General features: G+C 45.7%; 1 protein-coding gene across 2 annotated transcripts in view; it reads right to left on the bottom strand.

Moving 5' to 3' along the window:
- Positions 1–14459, bottom strand: part of nrp2a (neuropilin 2a) — a 73078-nt gene extending 58619 nt beyond the window's left edge. For both annotated transcript variants that reach the window (XM_054770249.1, XM_054770258.1), the window contains exons 1-2: positions 13898–14459; positions 6266–6443 (exon numbers count right to left, since the gene is read on the bottom strand). In XM_054770249.1, the coding sequence (XP_054626224.1) occupies positions 6266–6443; positions 13898–13973 (254 nt within the window). In that variant the 5' untranslated portion in view covers positions 13974–14459. The remainder of the gene's footprint in view (positions 1–6265; positions 6444–13897) is intronic.
- Between the last annotated feature and the right edge of the window lie 812 nt (positions 14460–15271).

Here is a 15271-nt window from a genome sequence, read left to right as displayed (position 1 = left end):
CGAGCACGACGAGCAGCTACTTGTCATCTTCTCAAAATTAATGGATTAAAAAAAAAAACTAGCAGTCCAGATTGTTTTCATCACATTCCTTCTAAAGCATAATTTGCTGGGGTTGCTGTTGTTTATTCAGCCTGCTAGAAGAGCTCCAGCTGCAGGAAACGTAACTTTGCAGACTGTTGAGTTGCCTCTGCTCCATTGTGTCCCGAGTTCCCTGCTTCTCTTGCTCTGAAATAAACAGCAACAAGTCTGCTAACAATTTGGAAACTGTCATCTTTTCGCCTTCCGGTGACGTACAGAAGCAAAAATTAAGTAAGGGGCGGGGGAGGGCGTAAAGTAGAAACACACACACACACACACACACACACACTCTTTTCTCCCGCCCCTCTAATAAACCATAAGTGCCTCTGAAATATTAACAAGATGCTGGGAGCGAAATCCCAGCAGAACCCGAGGGCCTGCCATCTTCAATCTAGCCCAAAAACAAATAGCTCACTTCCTGCTCATCTCTTCGCGCCTCAGCTCCGGATTTCGGCGTCCATCGTGGATATGCACCGCTGGCGGTTAGTGCTCAGATGTTACGGTGGAGAGCGATAGAAATGATATCAATGTGGCCTACGACGGAGATTTTCGTTCCATCATGCAAGCTGATGACACCTTCTAGCCACGTCCTGCAAAATTGAGAGCGTTAATGTAACGTACACTACTGGTCAAAAGTTTTAGAACACCCCAGTTTTTCCAGTTATTGATTGAAATTCACGTGGTTCAAGTCCAGTGAATAGCTTGAAATGCTACAAAGGTAAGTGGTGAAGTGCCAGAAGGTTACCCAAAACTGACAAATAACGTGTATTTCAGAATGAAACTGTTTCAGGGACCACAGAATGGGTCAACAATTTAAAGCTGTTCTGCAGAAATGGAGGTTGAGTTGGTGCAACTCCTTCCTACAGGTGGTCCACGTTCTGGAGTACTTACTACCTCCTCTGTCTGCATAGGAACTGTGTTGGGAACACACTGTGGCCCCTAACGCCAGAGCCCAACCTGAATAAGCCCCTTTTGTTGCGACCTTTGGTGAATCTTCTGCCTCTCCTGCGACTGTCCTCCTCCTCACCACCTTTGCATGGTGTTCCTCCCTCCATCCGTTAGCTGTCATCTATTGACTGGCCATTACAAGCGAAACACAGACCGTTGGGAAGGGGTAATCATGCATACACACACACACACACACACACACAAGCTGACTGTAATACATCATTAATTGTTTACACCTCAGGCTAAATGTAGGAGCACATGGGCCAATTTCATTCTAGCAAAGGTGGAAGGAAGGGAACGACTGTAGCTCCGTGACACACGTGTGTGTGGATTGTGATTCTGGAAGCTCCAATGTTTAATTCAGGTGAGTAAAAATAAAACAGGCCTTCCTCGGGCTTAGAGGAAAGGGAGAGGGAGGAGGAGGCGGGAAAGCGAGCAGTGGTAACAGAAAAGAAACAAGGAGGAGCTTGGGAGAAGCAGCTCCTGGTGCTCCTGGTGCAACCTGGAGCTCAGCGATGGCAGATTGCATTAGAGATATGGGCCTGATATTTCATCTAGCCTTTATTACATTTAGTTCACATCGATCGGCTGGCAGCCTGGAGGTAAGAGCTATTTGGCACGGGGCTGGACTCCCCCTGAAATGAAATCCTGAATTAAAGTGCCACCTCAGACATGGAACGCCTCTATACGACTGCAGATTTGATTGCTGCAGCAGTGCAACGCTTTGGCTGCACCCGGCGGGCCAGCGCCGACACTTTGAACCCGCTGAGGGAATCTTGCCAGCCGGGATATTAGCCTGAGCACAGAGCTCTTGCCTGGGCTGACCAAGCACTTCTCAGAGTGTTGCAGGTCGGAGGCTTAGGTGTGTACGTGCATGTATTCTGAAGTACATCCGCTGCAAACATGTGTTGATGGCGTCGCTGTGTGAATTTCAGGTAAATTACACTCACGCTTCTCTCAGTAATCCCAGCTGTCACGCGGATTTCTCTGGCCCCAGCGAGACGGGGAGCCTTCAGCCTCCGCACGCCGGCGGCGGCTCCCCTCGCCCTTAACCTCGAGAAGGAGTGTGAAAACATGCTCAAATCTACTCCTCTGCTCACTTGCACTGCTGTGCCTAATCGCAAATCGCAAAAAGAGGACGCTACCCATGACGGCGCTAACGGGGGCGTACATGCACCTGAGGGGAGAGAGCATAACGGGTGTCAAAGAAGAGCAGCACATTGACATAAAAATAGATGCTGGCATGATGCGGTATCTCTAATGAGATGGATGGAGGGAGCTGCTCTTGCTAAAACTCACACCTTCACAGTTACTCATACCCTTTGCCACCCACGCTCGCATCCAGACGCGTCCAGAGAGAAGGGAGGCTGAGCGGGAGTGTGAGCAGAGGGCAGACCAAGCCCTACGCCCCTCCAGGCGAGTGTACGAGAAAAGAGCTCCCCTCCCCTCCAAATGCTCATAAAATTCTCAGCGGAAAGTGAAGAAGTCAGGGCATTTCATGTTCCTCCACTTCGCTCTCTGCCTTCACGCCTTGGGCACAAAGAAACATCCTGACACTGAGTTCATCAACAATGGAGTCACTAAGTTTCCAGGCTAGAGTGCTGCACGCTCACCACGTCCACACGAGGAAGCCCAGACACCATAAAACTCTACGGCTGATCAGAATTACAAAACACAGCCCCCGGTCGGCAGCAACACCAAAACTTCTATTTGAGTTTGCAGGCGGTCGTCGGGTTACGAACAACTTCCGTTCCCAGACTGTGATGCAAGTCCAGTTTTAGTGTAAGTCGGAACTTTATTAATGCGTTAACTCTAAGTGACTCACATCGTACAATGAACGCATGAAAGGTGCATGAAACATGCATACCAGCCACGCTGGAATACGTCACATGTTACAAGTCACAGTTGCACATGCCCAAAAGGAGTGAGAAGAAGCAAAGCTTATTTAATCCCCCCCCCCCAATCCGTTCCTGTATTCCAAATGCACTCTTTGATGGAGGAAATACATAAAAGATAAGGTAATGCAACAATGCGGTTAAACAGTAGTCAAAATGGTTGTGACTGTGACTACTTCATACGACAATCATAAGAAATAATGGATATGAAAGAGACATAACAGAACACAGTTGGATAATGGGGGAGAACTGACAATGAACTCAAGAAGAACAAGGAGGAAGAGCCAGTAAAAAGCCGTAGCGTTGACAAACAAAACAGAACGGAAGGTGGTCGGGTAACGGGTGAGCACAGACAAAGAGGTGGTAGTGAGCGTATCGTGGCATTCATTGGCATTCATTGGCATTCATTGTATGTGCACACTGTTGGAGGACTCTTGAAATCGCTCATCTTAGTGCATTGTTTGGGTTCCGTGCGCAATCCGTTCCACAATTTGACTCCACATACTGAAAGGCTGAAGGTTTTTAACGTTGTTCTTGCGTATAAATTATTATACATTATTATTATTATTATTATTATTATTATTATTATTATTATTATTATTATTATTATTATCATTCTTCACACTCCTACCGTCAGGCAGACGCTACAGGAGTTTGAAGTCCAGGACCACAAGGCTGGCAAACAGCTTTTACCCACAGGCCATCAGGCTTCTCAACGAAGCACTCGCACACGCCGCACGCAACACACACACACACTCATAGCACTTTTATTTATTTATTTGTATTATTTATCTGTATTAATGTCTCTTCTGTTGTTGTTGCTTCATTTATTGGTATTTATGTTTCTTAAGTTCTTATTCATTTTCTTGTTTTCTTTCTTTTTTTAGAGAATGAACAGAAGAAGAATTTCATCGCATAGCAGAAGTGCCTGTTTTACTGAGCGTATGACAATAAAACTCTTGAATCTTGAAATGTTTGAAGTTACATTTTCCCCTGAGGTCATATTTCTCCTTTCTTGTTGAGAAGAATCGTATGACATATTTTTGGGTAGCAGGTTATTGTTTGCTTTATGCGTACTTTTAGCTGCTTGAAATGAAACTAGAGCGCCATATTTGAATCATTGTGATTTCAGAAATAGAGGATTTGCATGTTGGCTACACGCAGCGTTACGGACGACCCTAACGGATCTTTCTTTGCAGTACCTTTAGCGAGTGACGTGTACTTTTAGAGTTTTTTCCCCATATCTCCACACAATTTGTTCGATTTGGTAACACCAGACAGCAATGGAGAGGACGAAGTGATTTTGGATCGCTCTTTATTCAGTATGGATGTATTTCTTTTTTACTTTATGTCGTATATTTTTAATGTGAGGTTTCCAGCTCATCTTTTCATCTATTATGCCCCACAGAAATGTATTTTTGTTGACCCTTTCAATGTCCGCGCCATCAATTTGTATTTGCACGTACGTATCCTTTCTGCTATGACCAAATATCATTACCTTATTTTACTTTGGTTCAGGGATGATATCTTTTTATCAAACCATCGTTTTAGTATCGTCATTTCATCTGTGGCTTCTTTTTTTATGAGCTCTTGTGTACTTTCTCCAGAACAAAAGGCAGTAGTGTCGTCTGCAAGTAATACCAGCTTTAGGTCTTTCCTGACTTTACTTTCATTTAATATAGGTTGAACGTTTTTGGTCCCAACATTGAGCCGTGGGGTACGCCGCATGCACGATGTATTTCAACATCTCCTAGCTTCACATGTTGCCTTCTGGGAACCCAATTTAACACTAACCCTCCGATTCCAGACCTTTCTAATTTTGTAATTAGGATGTTGTGATTAATTGTACTGAAAGCTTTTGTCGAATCCAAAAATACTGCAGCTGTGCAGTCTATAGCGTTGGTAATTTGCCACCAGTAGGGGGCACTAAATGAATTGCCAATTCATTTTCAATGGGAAACTGTCGCAGAAAATATGACATGTCCTGAATGAGCTGAACATTTTGACGTTGGATTGGTTTGACTCAAAAAATTAAGAAATGTGGGAGGAGTCAGTGGACAAAAAAATTTGCCGGAATAATCATAAGAAGAAGAAGTAGAGAAATAAATAAAAAATGAAAAATGGTGTTGAATTTGCTTCTCAGCATTCACACGGTTCAAGGAAATAGTAATAAAAAGGGAAAAACGTCTTACTTCCATCCCTGTGGTTGTCGTGCAGGCCTTTCCACCTTCTTAAAATACTGTCCCAGGCTAGTCTAACCTTGGTCGCTCCTCCCAGATCTTGTTGTAACAGTGCATGGAATCCATGACCCCCCTGGCATTCATGAGCATTTATATAATCTTTATCCTTAATGATGGTTGGGACCAATAGAGTGGCCCGCCAATATTGGTGGGCGTGTCACCTCTCTGGGAGCTTTTTATGGCGTTCACTTTCACTTCCTTGGCTTTGATGGCTATCCTTTTCTTTGGCACACTGCCGCTTGGGGTGTGACATGACACTCACGAAACCAGACGATACACGGACTGGGTCTCCGGGATCTTGTGACGCCCCTACGAATAAGGGATGTTAGTCTCCCTCAGTGTGGGTATTCATGCGTGCACTGGACGTAGTTCTCGAGCAAGTCTTGTGTTTCTGGACCAAATGTAACTCTTTAATTAATTTATGGGAGCGTGTTCACCACCACGAAACGTCGTAACCGAGGACCACCTGTCTGAACTACAGTTTACACAGAAATGGAATGAGCGGGGAGGGAAATAAAGGTTCATCTGATAAACTTCGCATGTGTTTATACAATCCAACCCAGACTGAATGGCTTAAAAGGGACAAAACTGGATTCAACAGACGAGACGTCTTCCTGCTCTCTCCGAGGACAAACCAGATGACTGGCATTACTCACATCTCTGGGAAAGGAATCTTTTCCTGCATCAGCTACGTCTCCGTTTGGAATCATTCTCTCCATCCAGCCTCTTCCTACTGTGACCCGCGTTCCTTGTCTGTTTCAACCGCTGAACTACGGCGGTTCTGAGTGGCTGACATGCCCCCGAGCGGGGAACTCGAACCGGTAATTGCCCCCGGAGAAGTGCAGCAGGGGCCTAGATGTTTGTGGCTGCGCTGGAGCCGCGTCCACCGCGTTGTGCGTGTGCGTGATGCCGTCCGTGAACCATTCCCTCCATAACAAAACCACAGTCCACTAAACGACCTGCATAAAGCTTGTAAGTACAATTAAAGTTTCCCTTGTCAGTGGTCACAATGTTGGCATCAAACCAGTCAGAACCGCTGACTGTGAATGACTGTAGTCTGTAAAAATGTGTGCACAGTAAACACCCCCACACTCCCTTCCTTACTTGCAGTCCAGCCTCTCGATCTCAAAGTGCGGGTTGAAGTTGAGGACGATGCGCTGCGAGGGCTCTGGCGCTGTGATGACCCACTGGCAGTTCTGGTGAGGCGGGTATTCCAGAGGGTATCCCGGCGAGGTGATGTATCCCGCTTCACTGGCATCGAAGACGCCCCTGCACTGGGAGGCTGCCACAGGGGGGACGACACAACAAAGGAGTGACTTGTTATTAGTGAGGTATGATGAAATGAAGTCATTTCCCTGTGTGTCTTTATGAACGCTACTCATTATCTTGTTTCGTCTCCACGAAGATGTGAAGCAACAACTGAACAGTAAAACAAAGAAAGCAATTTCGGCCGCCAATTTGGAGGAAATTGGAAAAACTTCTCCATTGTGGATTCTCAATGCAAGCAGCTAATAAAACAATACAATATCATCAGAGCCACATTTGGTGTTCGCAAACACACACACACACACACACACACACACACACACACACACACACACACACAGCCTAACTCAGCCCCTTCCACACCCAGGCTCTTATCTTCCCACACCCCCGTGGGGAGCATTCTCCAAGTGTAATTGTCGCTCCAGCAAGCCAATCTGCAAACATTAGAACACATTCTCCGATCCTATCGCGCTCTCCCAGGAACAATAGCCTGCCAATGGCATCGCTCGGCAGGCTGAGACAGGAAGTGACACGCAGACGGCCTGTCTACCAGGGCTCTGGGGGTCACCCCGACTCTGTAATGAGAAACTAACGCCACAACAAAGTCGCCTTTCTCTGCTCTCGCGCTTCGCGTTATCTCCCCGAAACACGGCAAACACACGTGCACGGACAAAAAGGAACATGTACATAGCTATTCCGCGTGCATCTTTGTGGACAATGCTCCTTTTATTACTTATGCATTTCAATAGATTTGCAGACATTATTAGTTTTTTACAGGCGCCAGGCTGATAGGCATTCTCCATGACAACACTGAGTGTGGGCGTGCGTGTGTAGCTGCCGAGGTTCTATAGAAGTAATGAAAAGTATGGTCTTGAATGTAAAGTGATGCTGTGAATGACATTTATTGGCTAAAGAAGAGAAACGGCTCTCTAAACGATACAAATAGCCATATAGCGGGTCCAACCGCTCAGCTAGATCTCTACTTGACATAAATGGGTTGATATTCTTGCCTGTCTCTTTAAAAAAAAAAAAAACATGTTTATGAAAACAACAATAAAGGAAGTGAAAAAAAGAGCACCACAGGCTTGAAGTGTAATAGAGCCTTCAAGCGTTGACATTTCCGCCGCCTATTGTGCTTAAAAGGCACACTTAAGATTCTTTGACATTTGAAAGCGCCGAGATGGCTTCCTTTACGAACGTGCATGCCTGCCTGGCACAGATTTCAGCCTTTCGGGGTAAAAGCCAGGAATGGTGCGCCTTGCTACAACCATGCACGCTCAGATAACCACTGAGGACCCAAAGGGATTGAGAAGTTGAAAGATTCCACAAGATGGTGGGTAATGTGAAGAAAAACAGGTGGAGGAGCCCCCCCACACACACAGATGCACATGCAGACATGTCAGTCTGTGTCCACACACGTACACATTGCTGGGAAGCAGGGAACCCTGTGCAGATTAAACCATGCTGGGAGCATCCTGCAGCCTCGACACTTTCACCTGACCACGGAGGATGAGGAGGCGGTGTACTATGGATAAAAGATGGATTGAGGCAGAAAGTGAGGGGGGAGAATTGATTGGTGGGGTGGGGTTGGGGGGTTAGGGGGCAGAGGCAGGCGGACGATGCAGGACAGCGAGAGGAAGGAGAAACACACAAACGATAAGGAGAGTAGTGCTGCTCATGAAGAGATGTTGCTAACCAGCCGTCCTGTGCACACGGTGCTGGACCCCGTGGGGAACCACGGAGTTGAAATCTGCTTCAGTCTCAGAGGTATTGTCTGTGTTTGTGTGTACGTGTGTGATAAAAATGACATCCACGTTTGGTTATGTCACTGGTGGACACATCAGATTGGCTCACAGTCATTTCGTAAAGATGCACCGTGAACCCCGAGCCATGTGACCAGTTCAACAATCTGTCCTCAATGAACGGCTGTTCTGCGTATTTCACTTTCTGCATGAATTGATACTCATAGAACTGTCTTCATTTTTCGTGGTGTGAATGCTGAGAAGCATGGTTCCCCCTACTGGGGGATTATTTTCCATGACTGGAGCGTTTTTCCAGCCAGGGCCACGTGGTGAAAAGTGAAAGAATGCAAGGGCCGCAAGGCAACACATGTAGATGTGCTAGCAAGTTATGGATATTTCAAGAAAAAAACAGAAACTGCATCTCAGCTTTGTGATGTCAGTGAAAAGGCCTATTATGAGTATCAACTTCAGTCTGTGCTCTTTTTCCCCCATATTTTCTAAATATTTCAATTGTAGATGTTCTTCTTGTCACATTATGACTTTATTTCCTTAATCTTTTGACTTTATTCCCATATTATAACTTTTCCCCAACCTTAAAAAACCCCACTTTTCTTTCATATTTTACTTCATGCTACTAAAGTGACATTGAATTCTTCAATATTACAAGCTTATTCTTGTAAAACTGTATTTTTTTCTCGTTGCAGCTTTTGTCCCTTAATAATTTGACCTTATTCTTGTAAAATTGCTACTGATTCTTCTTCTTTTTTTTCTTTTTAATGTCCAGGTACAGTATTTCAACTTTCTTGTAAATGTTCTTGCAATACTATGGCTTTATTCCCATACTACTTTGAATTTATTTTCAGAATATTTCCACTTTATTCTCACAATATCATTACAACCTATGACATAAAAAACCTTATATTTCCTCATCATATTACGTTATTCTCATAAGCCTTTTTCTTTTATTACAACTTTTAATATGAATGACTTTACTCTTGTAAGATTACTGCTGATTTTTCCATTTTTGCTTTTTTTGTAGTTTTCTTGTCAAATGATGTTTTTAGAATTTGTGCCGCGGGCCAATAACAAAATAACCGAGGGCCTCAAATGGCCCCAGGGCCACACTTTGGACACCCCTGTTCCACAGGGTGGCTCAGGTGCTAGTTTGGTGAACCTGACGGTTGCTGGTTCGATCCGCGGTTATTCGGCCAACATATTTATACATTTCAACAGTCTCTATTTTTACATTCCAACACTTGTGATTCTGCCGTTTGTTTGTCGGCTAGCTACGCCCACATTTCCCAACTGCTTCAGACCCTTGAAAATGAATGGACAATTTCAACATCACCCCCTACTGGTGGCTTATTGTGCGCACGGTGGCACGGCTCGGGTGGTGAAGCCGTCACCTCCCACCTTGATGGTTGCTTGTTCGATCCTCAGTCGGTGAAACGACAACATATTTCGAGGCTATTTCAACGTGCATGGCACAATTCATTTCAGCATTCACACGCAATTTCGTCATCTAGTAATTATATAGTTATATAGTGGAACCTCAGTTTTCGTCATTATTTTGTTCCAAAAGGTCTGACGAAAACCAAAATGTGTGAAATTTTCCCCTAGGAAATAATGGAAATCCAATGAATCTGTTCCAGGCACACAAAACTATGAACAAAAACGACATTTCATAGAGAATTATTATATTTTACATGCAGACAACAACGACAAACAATGAATGACGAATAGATGGAACTTCCGATGCAGACTTCAGGTACATCCTGGCCAGATGGAAATCAATAGTGTTTCTCACCTTCTTCATCAAATTGCTGGCACTCACATTTTTCTATGGCCCCGTGGCGGGTTATTTAGCAGCCGTACACAATAAAAAATGTACCGAGTGAGCCTGTGACACACAGGACGCTTTGTTTGGGCACAAGATTTCACGGAACGAGCAAAGAGACTAGTTTGTTACATGCAATGCAACATTTTTAGACGAAACGGAATCATACAAAAACTGGGGGGTACGAAAACCGAGGTTGGGCCGTTTTGTAGCAGTGAAGTGTGTGCATAGCCAGTAGAAGCCAGACATCTCTGCAGAGGAGCCTCCACCTTTATCTTCATTATCTGCAGAAACGTGCATATGTCTGCATATATGAGCGGCTCTGGCGCTCGCGCTCCTTTCTATTAGCTGCCTTATCTGGGAGGGGTGGTGTAAGGCACTGGGATAAGCAGCGAGTGGTGAGGGGAAGGCTGATAAATCCCTCCATCATTCCCAATGTAACCACCCCACCCCCCACACCCCACCTTAATTAAAAAGTGCTATCACCCCGAGTGAGGGAATGAGAAGGGCGAGTGAGCAGCGCTCATCCATTCAGTCCAGAGCCGAGTTTAATCTCAGCCATCCTCCACCAGGCTGGATTGAGGGCGAGGACGAGGAGGCTGACGAAGAAGGGAAGTCCACATTTGCACTAAAGCTTTATGGGTGTCATTTATGCCCGTTTCCACGCGGCAAACATCACTCCAGCTTGTTCGCTCATTTGCAATGTTTGAGGGGATTTCGCTCTCTTAAGTAATAACAAAAGCCACATTAAGAAGAGATCATGTCTTTAAAAAAAAAAACCTCAACCCCCGCCTCGGTGTCCATTCTTCTTCCTTTCTCCTCTCCCCTCCCTAAGAGGATAAGTACCCCGCGCTAATCAGCTAAATGCACAGTGCTGCCCATTGTGATCGATGGTTCAATGGATCAATCGGGTCAGCAGATGGTTGGGGTGCCTGCAGGGGGTGGACCTAATCCTAAACACTACCTGACTGCGGTGTCATGTCTCCTTGCCTCCCCTGTGCTCTCTTTTCTCAGCGTGGCAGCGTCCACGCGGCAACACCGAAGCACTTTTCAAAAGACAGACTTCCCCGAGTCGACAGCAGCGGGGGACAAGCGTGAAGAATGACAATTTTGCTGCGTGACTCTCTGGTGATTTGGTGCCACCCCTGTTCTTGAGGAGCTTCCAGCAGAACCGAATGCTTTACTTCCCCACGAGGCTAGCTCTTTAACCCCACTTTTGAATCACAATGAATCCAAAACGCTCTGACAATCTTTGCGCTCTCGTTTCAGCCTCTCCCCAAGAGGCCATTCAAATAAAAACCGTGTGAAGGAGCAAACTCTGCTTTATTTATGGAGATCTTTGTAATTTCACCCCAAGTGCGGCAGGCCGTTTGCATGCATACACATTGAACAGACCAAGTAATGCTGAGACGTGACCTTGTTTTCACAGCTGATACCTCTGAGACTGAGGCGGACTTAACGATTCAAAAAGCGGCGAGGGGAAAGACGTGACACAACAAACAGAGCAAAAAAAACAAGAATCAGCCTGAAGCTCGCATTTTAAAAAACAAATGATTAAATGAGCAGAGAGCCAACGCTGCGAGGAAACGATACCATAGGTGGAGGCGCTGCACAGCCGCCCACTCAATAAACATGCAAATGAGCTGCTTAATGGTGTGAATATTAATCCTGGTGCTTCTGGTAATTAATGTACATGTCAGCGAGTCAAACTATTGTGATTACAGCACAAGCGTGGAGTGGAAGTCTCTCCGCACACCAAGTGGCGAGGAAGTGTCCAGGAACATTTCTGTCTGAAAAGGGTTATCAGTTCAGTCGCTTTCACACATGCAAGCAGCTTCTGAACGACAGGTCAAGCCTGAGAGCGCTTCAGACACTTTCCACATTTTAAGGCAGGCCTCCTGCTAAGATCGCCCTTTCGAGAGACCCTGATGTGCATGAATTCACAAGGGGACACTCTGTCTGGGAATTCCTGAACCCTGATCTGCTCTGTCTCAGTCCATTTTAAATCGGCAACCCAGCATGCTTTGATGTTGCCCTCTGGCATGAACAGCCCGGAGTCTCTCCGCCACGTCTCAGTCCTTCACGTTATAGAGTGGTGGACGCTGCGCATCCAACCTCCACACACACATCTCTCTCCTCTCCACTCGGCCTCCAGGCTGATCCCTTCCCGCCTCTCCTTCCTCTGGCGTCTACGTGTAATGTGGCTCTCGAGGCCGCCTCTTGGCAGGGAGACACACGGAGGAGGAGACGGAGCTTCTTTGGCCCATTACTGCCAAGAGGTCCACATCTGTCTGCCATCAACGGGTGCGCAGGCAGCCAGTAAACACACACACACACACACACACACACACACGCATGCACACACATTCAAACAGCCAAAGGGACTGTTGATGGAGCAGGTAGCCAAAAAAGAGGAAGAAGTGGCGAAACAGGCGCAACAGTCACCATCAGTGAGATCATGTGCTTCCCACTTCTTCTGGTGACTAACAGCTGCATTCCTTACAAGGAGCCTCACTTTCGTACACCCTGGACTGGTCGCCATTGAGACAAACAAACGTTCACACTAACATTTGAGAGTTGCCAATGAAGCTAACATGCATGTTTTTGGAATGTGGGAGGAAACCGGAGCAGCCGGAGAAAACCCAACATGCAAACAAAACGGAGTTTCAAACCCAGATCTTCCCAATCTCCTGACTGTGTGGCCAACATGCTAGCCACTAGGCCACCATGCGGCCCACATACTGTATGTACATATATAAGCATACATACTGTATGTACATATATATGCATACATACTGTATGTACATATATATGCATACATACTGTATGTACATATATATGCATACATACTGTATGTACATATATAAGCATACATACTGTATGTACATATATATGCATACATACTGTATGTACATATATATGCATACATACTGTATGTACATATATAAGCATACATACTGTATGTACATATATAAGCATACATACTGTATGTACATATATAAGCATACATACTGTATGTACATATATATGCATACATACTGTATGTACATATATATGCATACATACTGTATGTACATATATAAGCATACATACTGTATGTACATATATAAGCATACATACTGTATGTACATATATAAGCATACATACTGTATGTACATATATATGCATACATACTGTATGTACATATATATGCATACATACTGTATGTACATATATAAGCATACATACTGTATGTACATATATATGCATACTTACTGTATGCAGGAGAGCTGGCAAGAAGGCGCTGATATGAAAATGACAACTTGAACTCCAATAACACTTTACGAGCACGGGTGAGCAACAGGGCGCGTGTCGTCGCTTTATCAAAAACCAAAACAGTCCAAGAAGTTGACGTCTTATAAGCACAGTTCAATAACGATCAATTGCTTTGCTATTATTTGGATTCGGGAGGCCACAGAAGGAAGCGGTAATAAGAAATGCTGCGCAGTAACAACGTTTCATGCGTAAAAACACATTTGAAATGGAAAAAAACACACACGATTATAAATACTGTTATTGTTTTATATGTGGCCAGTGGTGCTTATGAGGTTCGACCGAGTGCGAGCCTATAAACTACTACGACACGAGATGCGCTGTTACGCACGCTTTTGGACAGCATTATGTGCTTTTCTGTTAAATTGAGAGCTTGGTGTTGTCGGAAAAAGTACTGGCAGCCCTTCTTGTGAACCCCATATATATAAAATATACATATATACACAACGGAATCTTGAACAGAGCTCTAAATACTTGTCAGTGTAAAAGTTTTGATGTGCCCCTTGGATTAGCATTCGGTTCATTTTCCTTGAACAGCGACCCTCACAACTTCAAGAGTGTAAAACAAGTAGAACTCACCTTCTTCTCCTCTGACCCGCAGCGCCACATGACACACTGCCATTAACAATCCAAACAGCCAGCTCACAAAATCCATCTTGTGCGATGCAGAAACCCGTCGACTTTTCTCGAGATTAGATCAGAGAGGCAAAAATGTGCTCCGCGGCGCTTTCAAATTCAATGTAAATGAGTTCAATAATCCCACGGCGCGTGTTCAGTCACCATCGATAAGGCTATACGTGACAACTACATGTCACAACACCAACACAAACGTGTTTTGGTGCAGCAAACGTTAAAACCATCCAAAAAAAAAAAACAACGAGCAGACTCCCGGCGTGTGGGAGCCAAGAGGCTTCGCGGAGTGCGGAGTCCAGTGTCTGGGTGCGCCCCTGTGGTCCCCGCTTAACAGTGCGCACACCGGGGAGCTCCGCTCCTGAAAGCAGACAAGTCCACAATGTCACACGTGAAGGGAGCGCGTGGAAAATAACGCGTGCGTCTCGCTGTTTTCAGCTCCGTCTGGTCTCTGCTCTGCCACCAGCGTGCGTCCTGTGTGCGTAACTGGCGTGTGTGCATGTGGTCGAGCGACTCATCCCGCTTTGAGCCGAGCAGCTATCGCGTTACAGTCGCTGCGTCTTAGCCCCGCCCCCTCCAGGCCATCGCTCAATTTAGGGAGGAGAGAAAGAGAGAGAGGGGGGGAGAAGGGGGTAAGACAGTGCACCTCCCCTCACACATATAGAGACCCATCCCTCCCTCATGATCACAGAACAGACAGGAACCCCTCCACCCCTCCACAGATAAGACCTTTCTAAAACACAATGTCCCATAAAGTCCACATCTCCCAGGGCACTTTGCATATAGTTGGAAGTTGGGGGTCGGGGTTTACTGACCAGGCACAACAAACGGCACACTTTCACTATATGGAACGCATTAAACAACCGCGCCAATGCCACAGCCCTCAACTCATTGAATCAGCGTGGCACACCTCAGCCCGACCCAGTCGTCGCCCTGCAATCAGCGGGCCTAAATACAGAGCGGCAGCCCGTCTAATGACACAGTGGTGAGCCCAAAATAATCTGCTGAGAAAGTCCTGCCCATGTGCCGTGCCTATGGCTTGTGTTACCGTGTAATAGAAGGGCCCGGCTGCATAATGAAGCCTTGCTGGCATCTTTATTTGGATTGGGAAAAGTGTGCTCTCTCCCCAAGGTCGGGACCCACAAGAAACCTTGGGGGGCCTGGTCGTACAATGAGGGATATCATCGAATCGTGTAAACCCCAACGACTGCATGCATGTCAGGACCGCAGTTCAACCGGAGTCAAAGAATTAACTCTCTGAGTGGGTTTTGCAACACAAGAACAAGCAACCACAACAAAGGATGCTTAGTGGGAAAAAGTGGT

The sequence above is a fragment of the Dunckerocampus dactyliophorus genome, chromosome 1 (genome assembly GCF_027744805.1).
Source record: "Dunckerocampus dactyliophorus isolate RoL2022-P2 chromosome 1, RoL_Ddac_1.1, whole genome shotgun sequence".
Classification (NCBI taxonomy): Eukaryota; Metazoa; Chordata; class Actinopteri; order Syngnathiformes; family Syngnathidae; genus Dunckerocampus; species Dunckerocampus dactyliophorus.
Note: the sequence above shows the minus strand (reverse complement) of the source record. Positions and strands in the feature narration are given on the sequence as shown.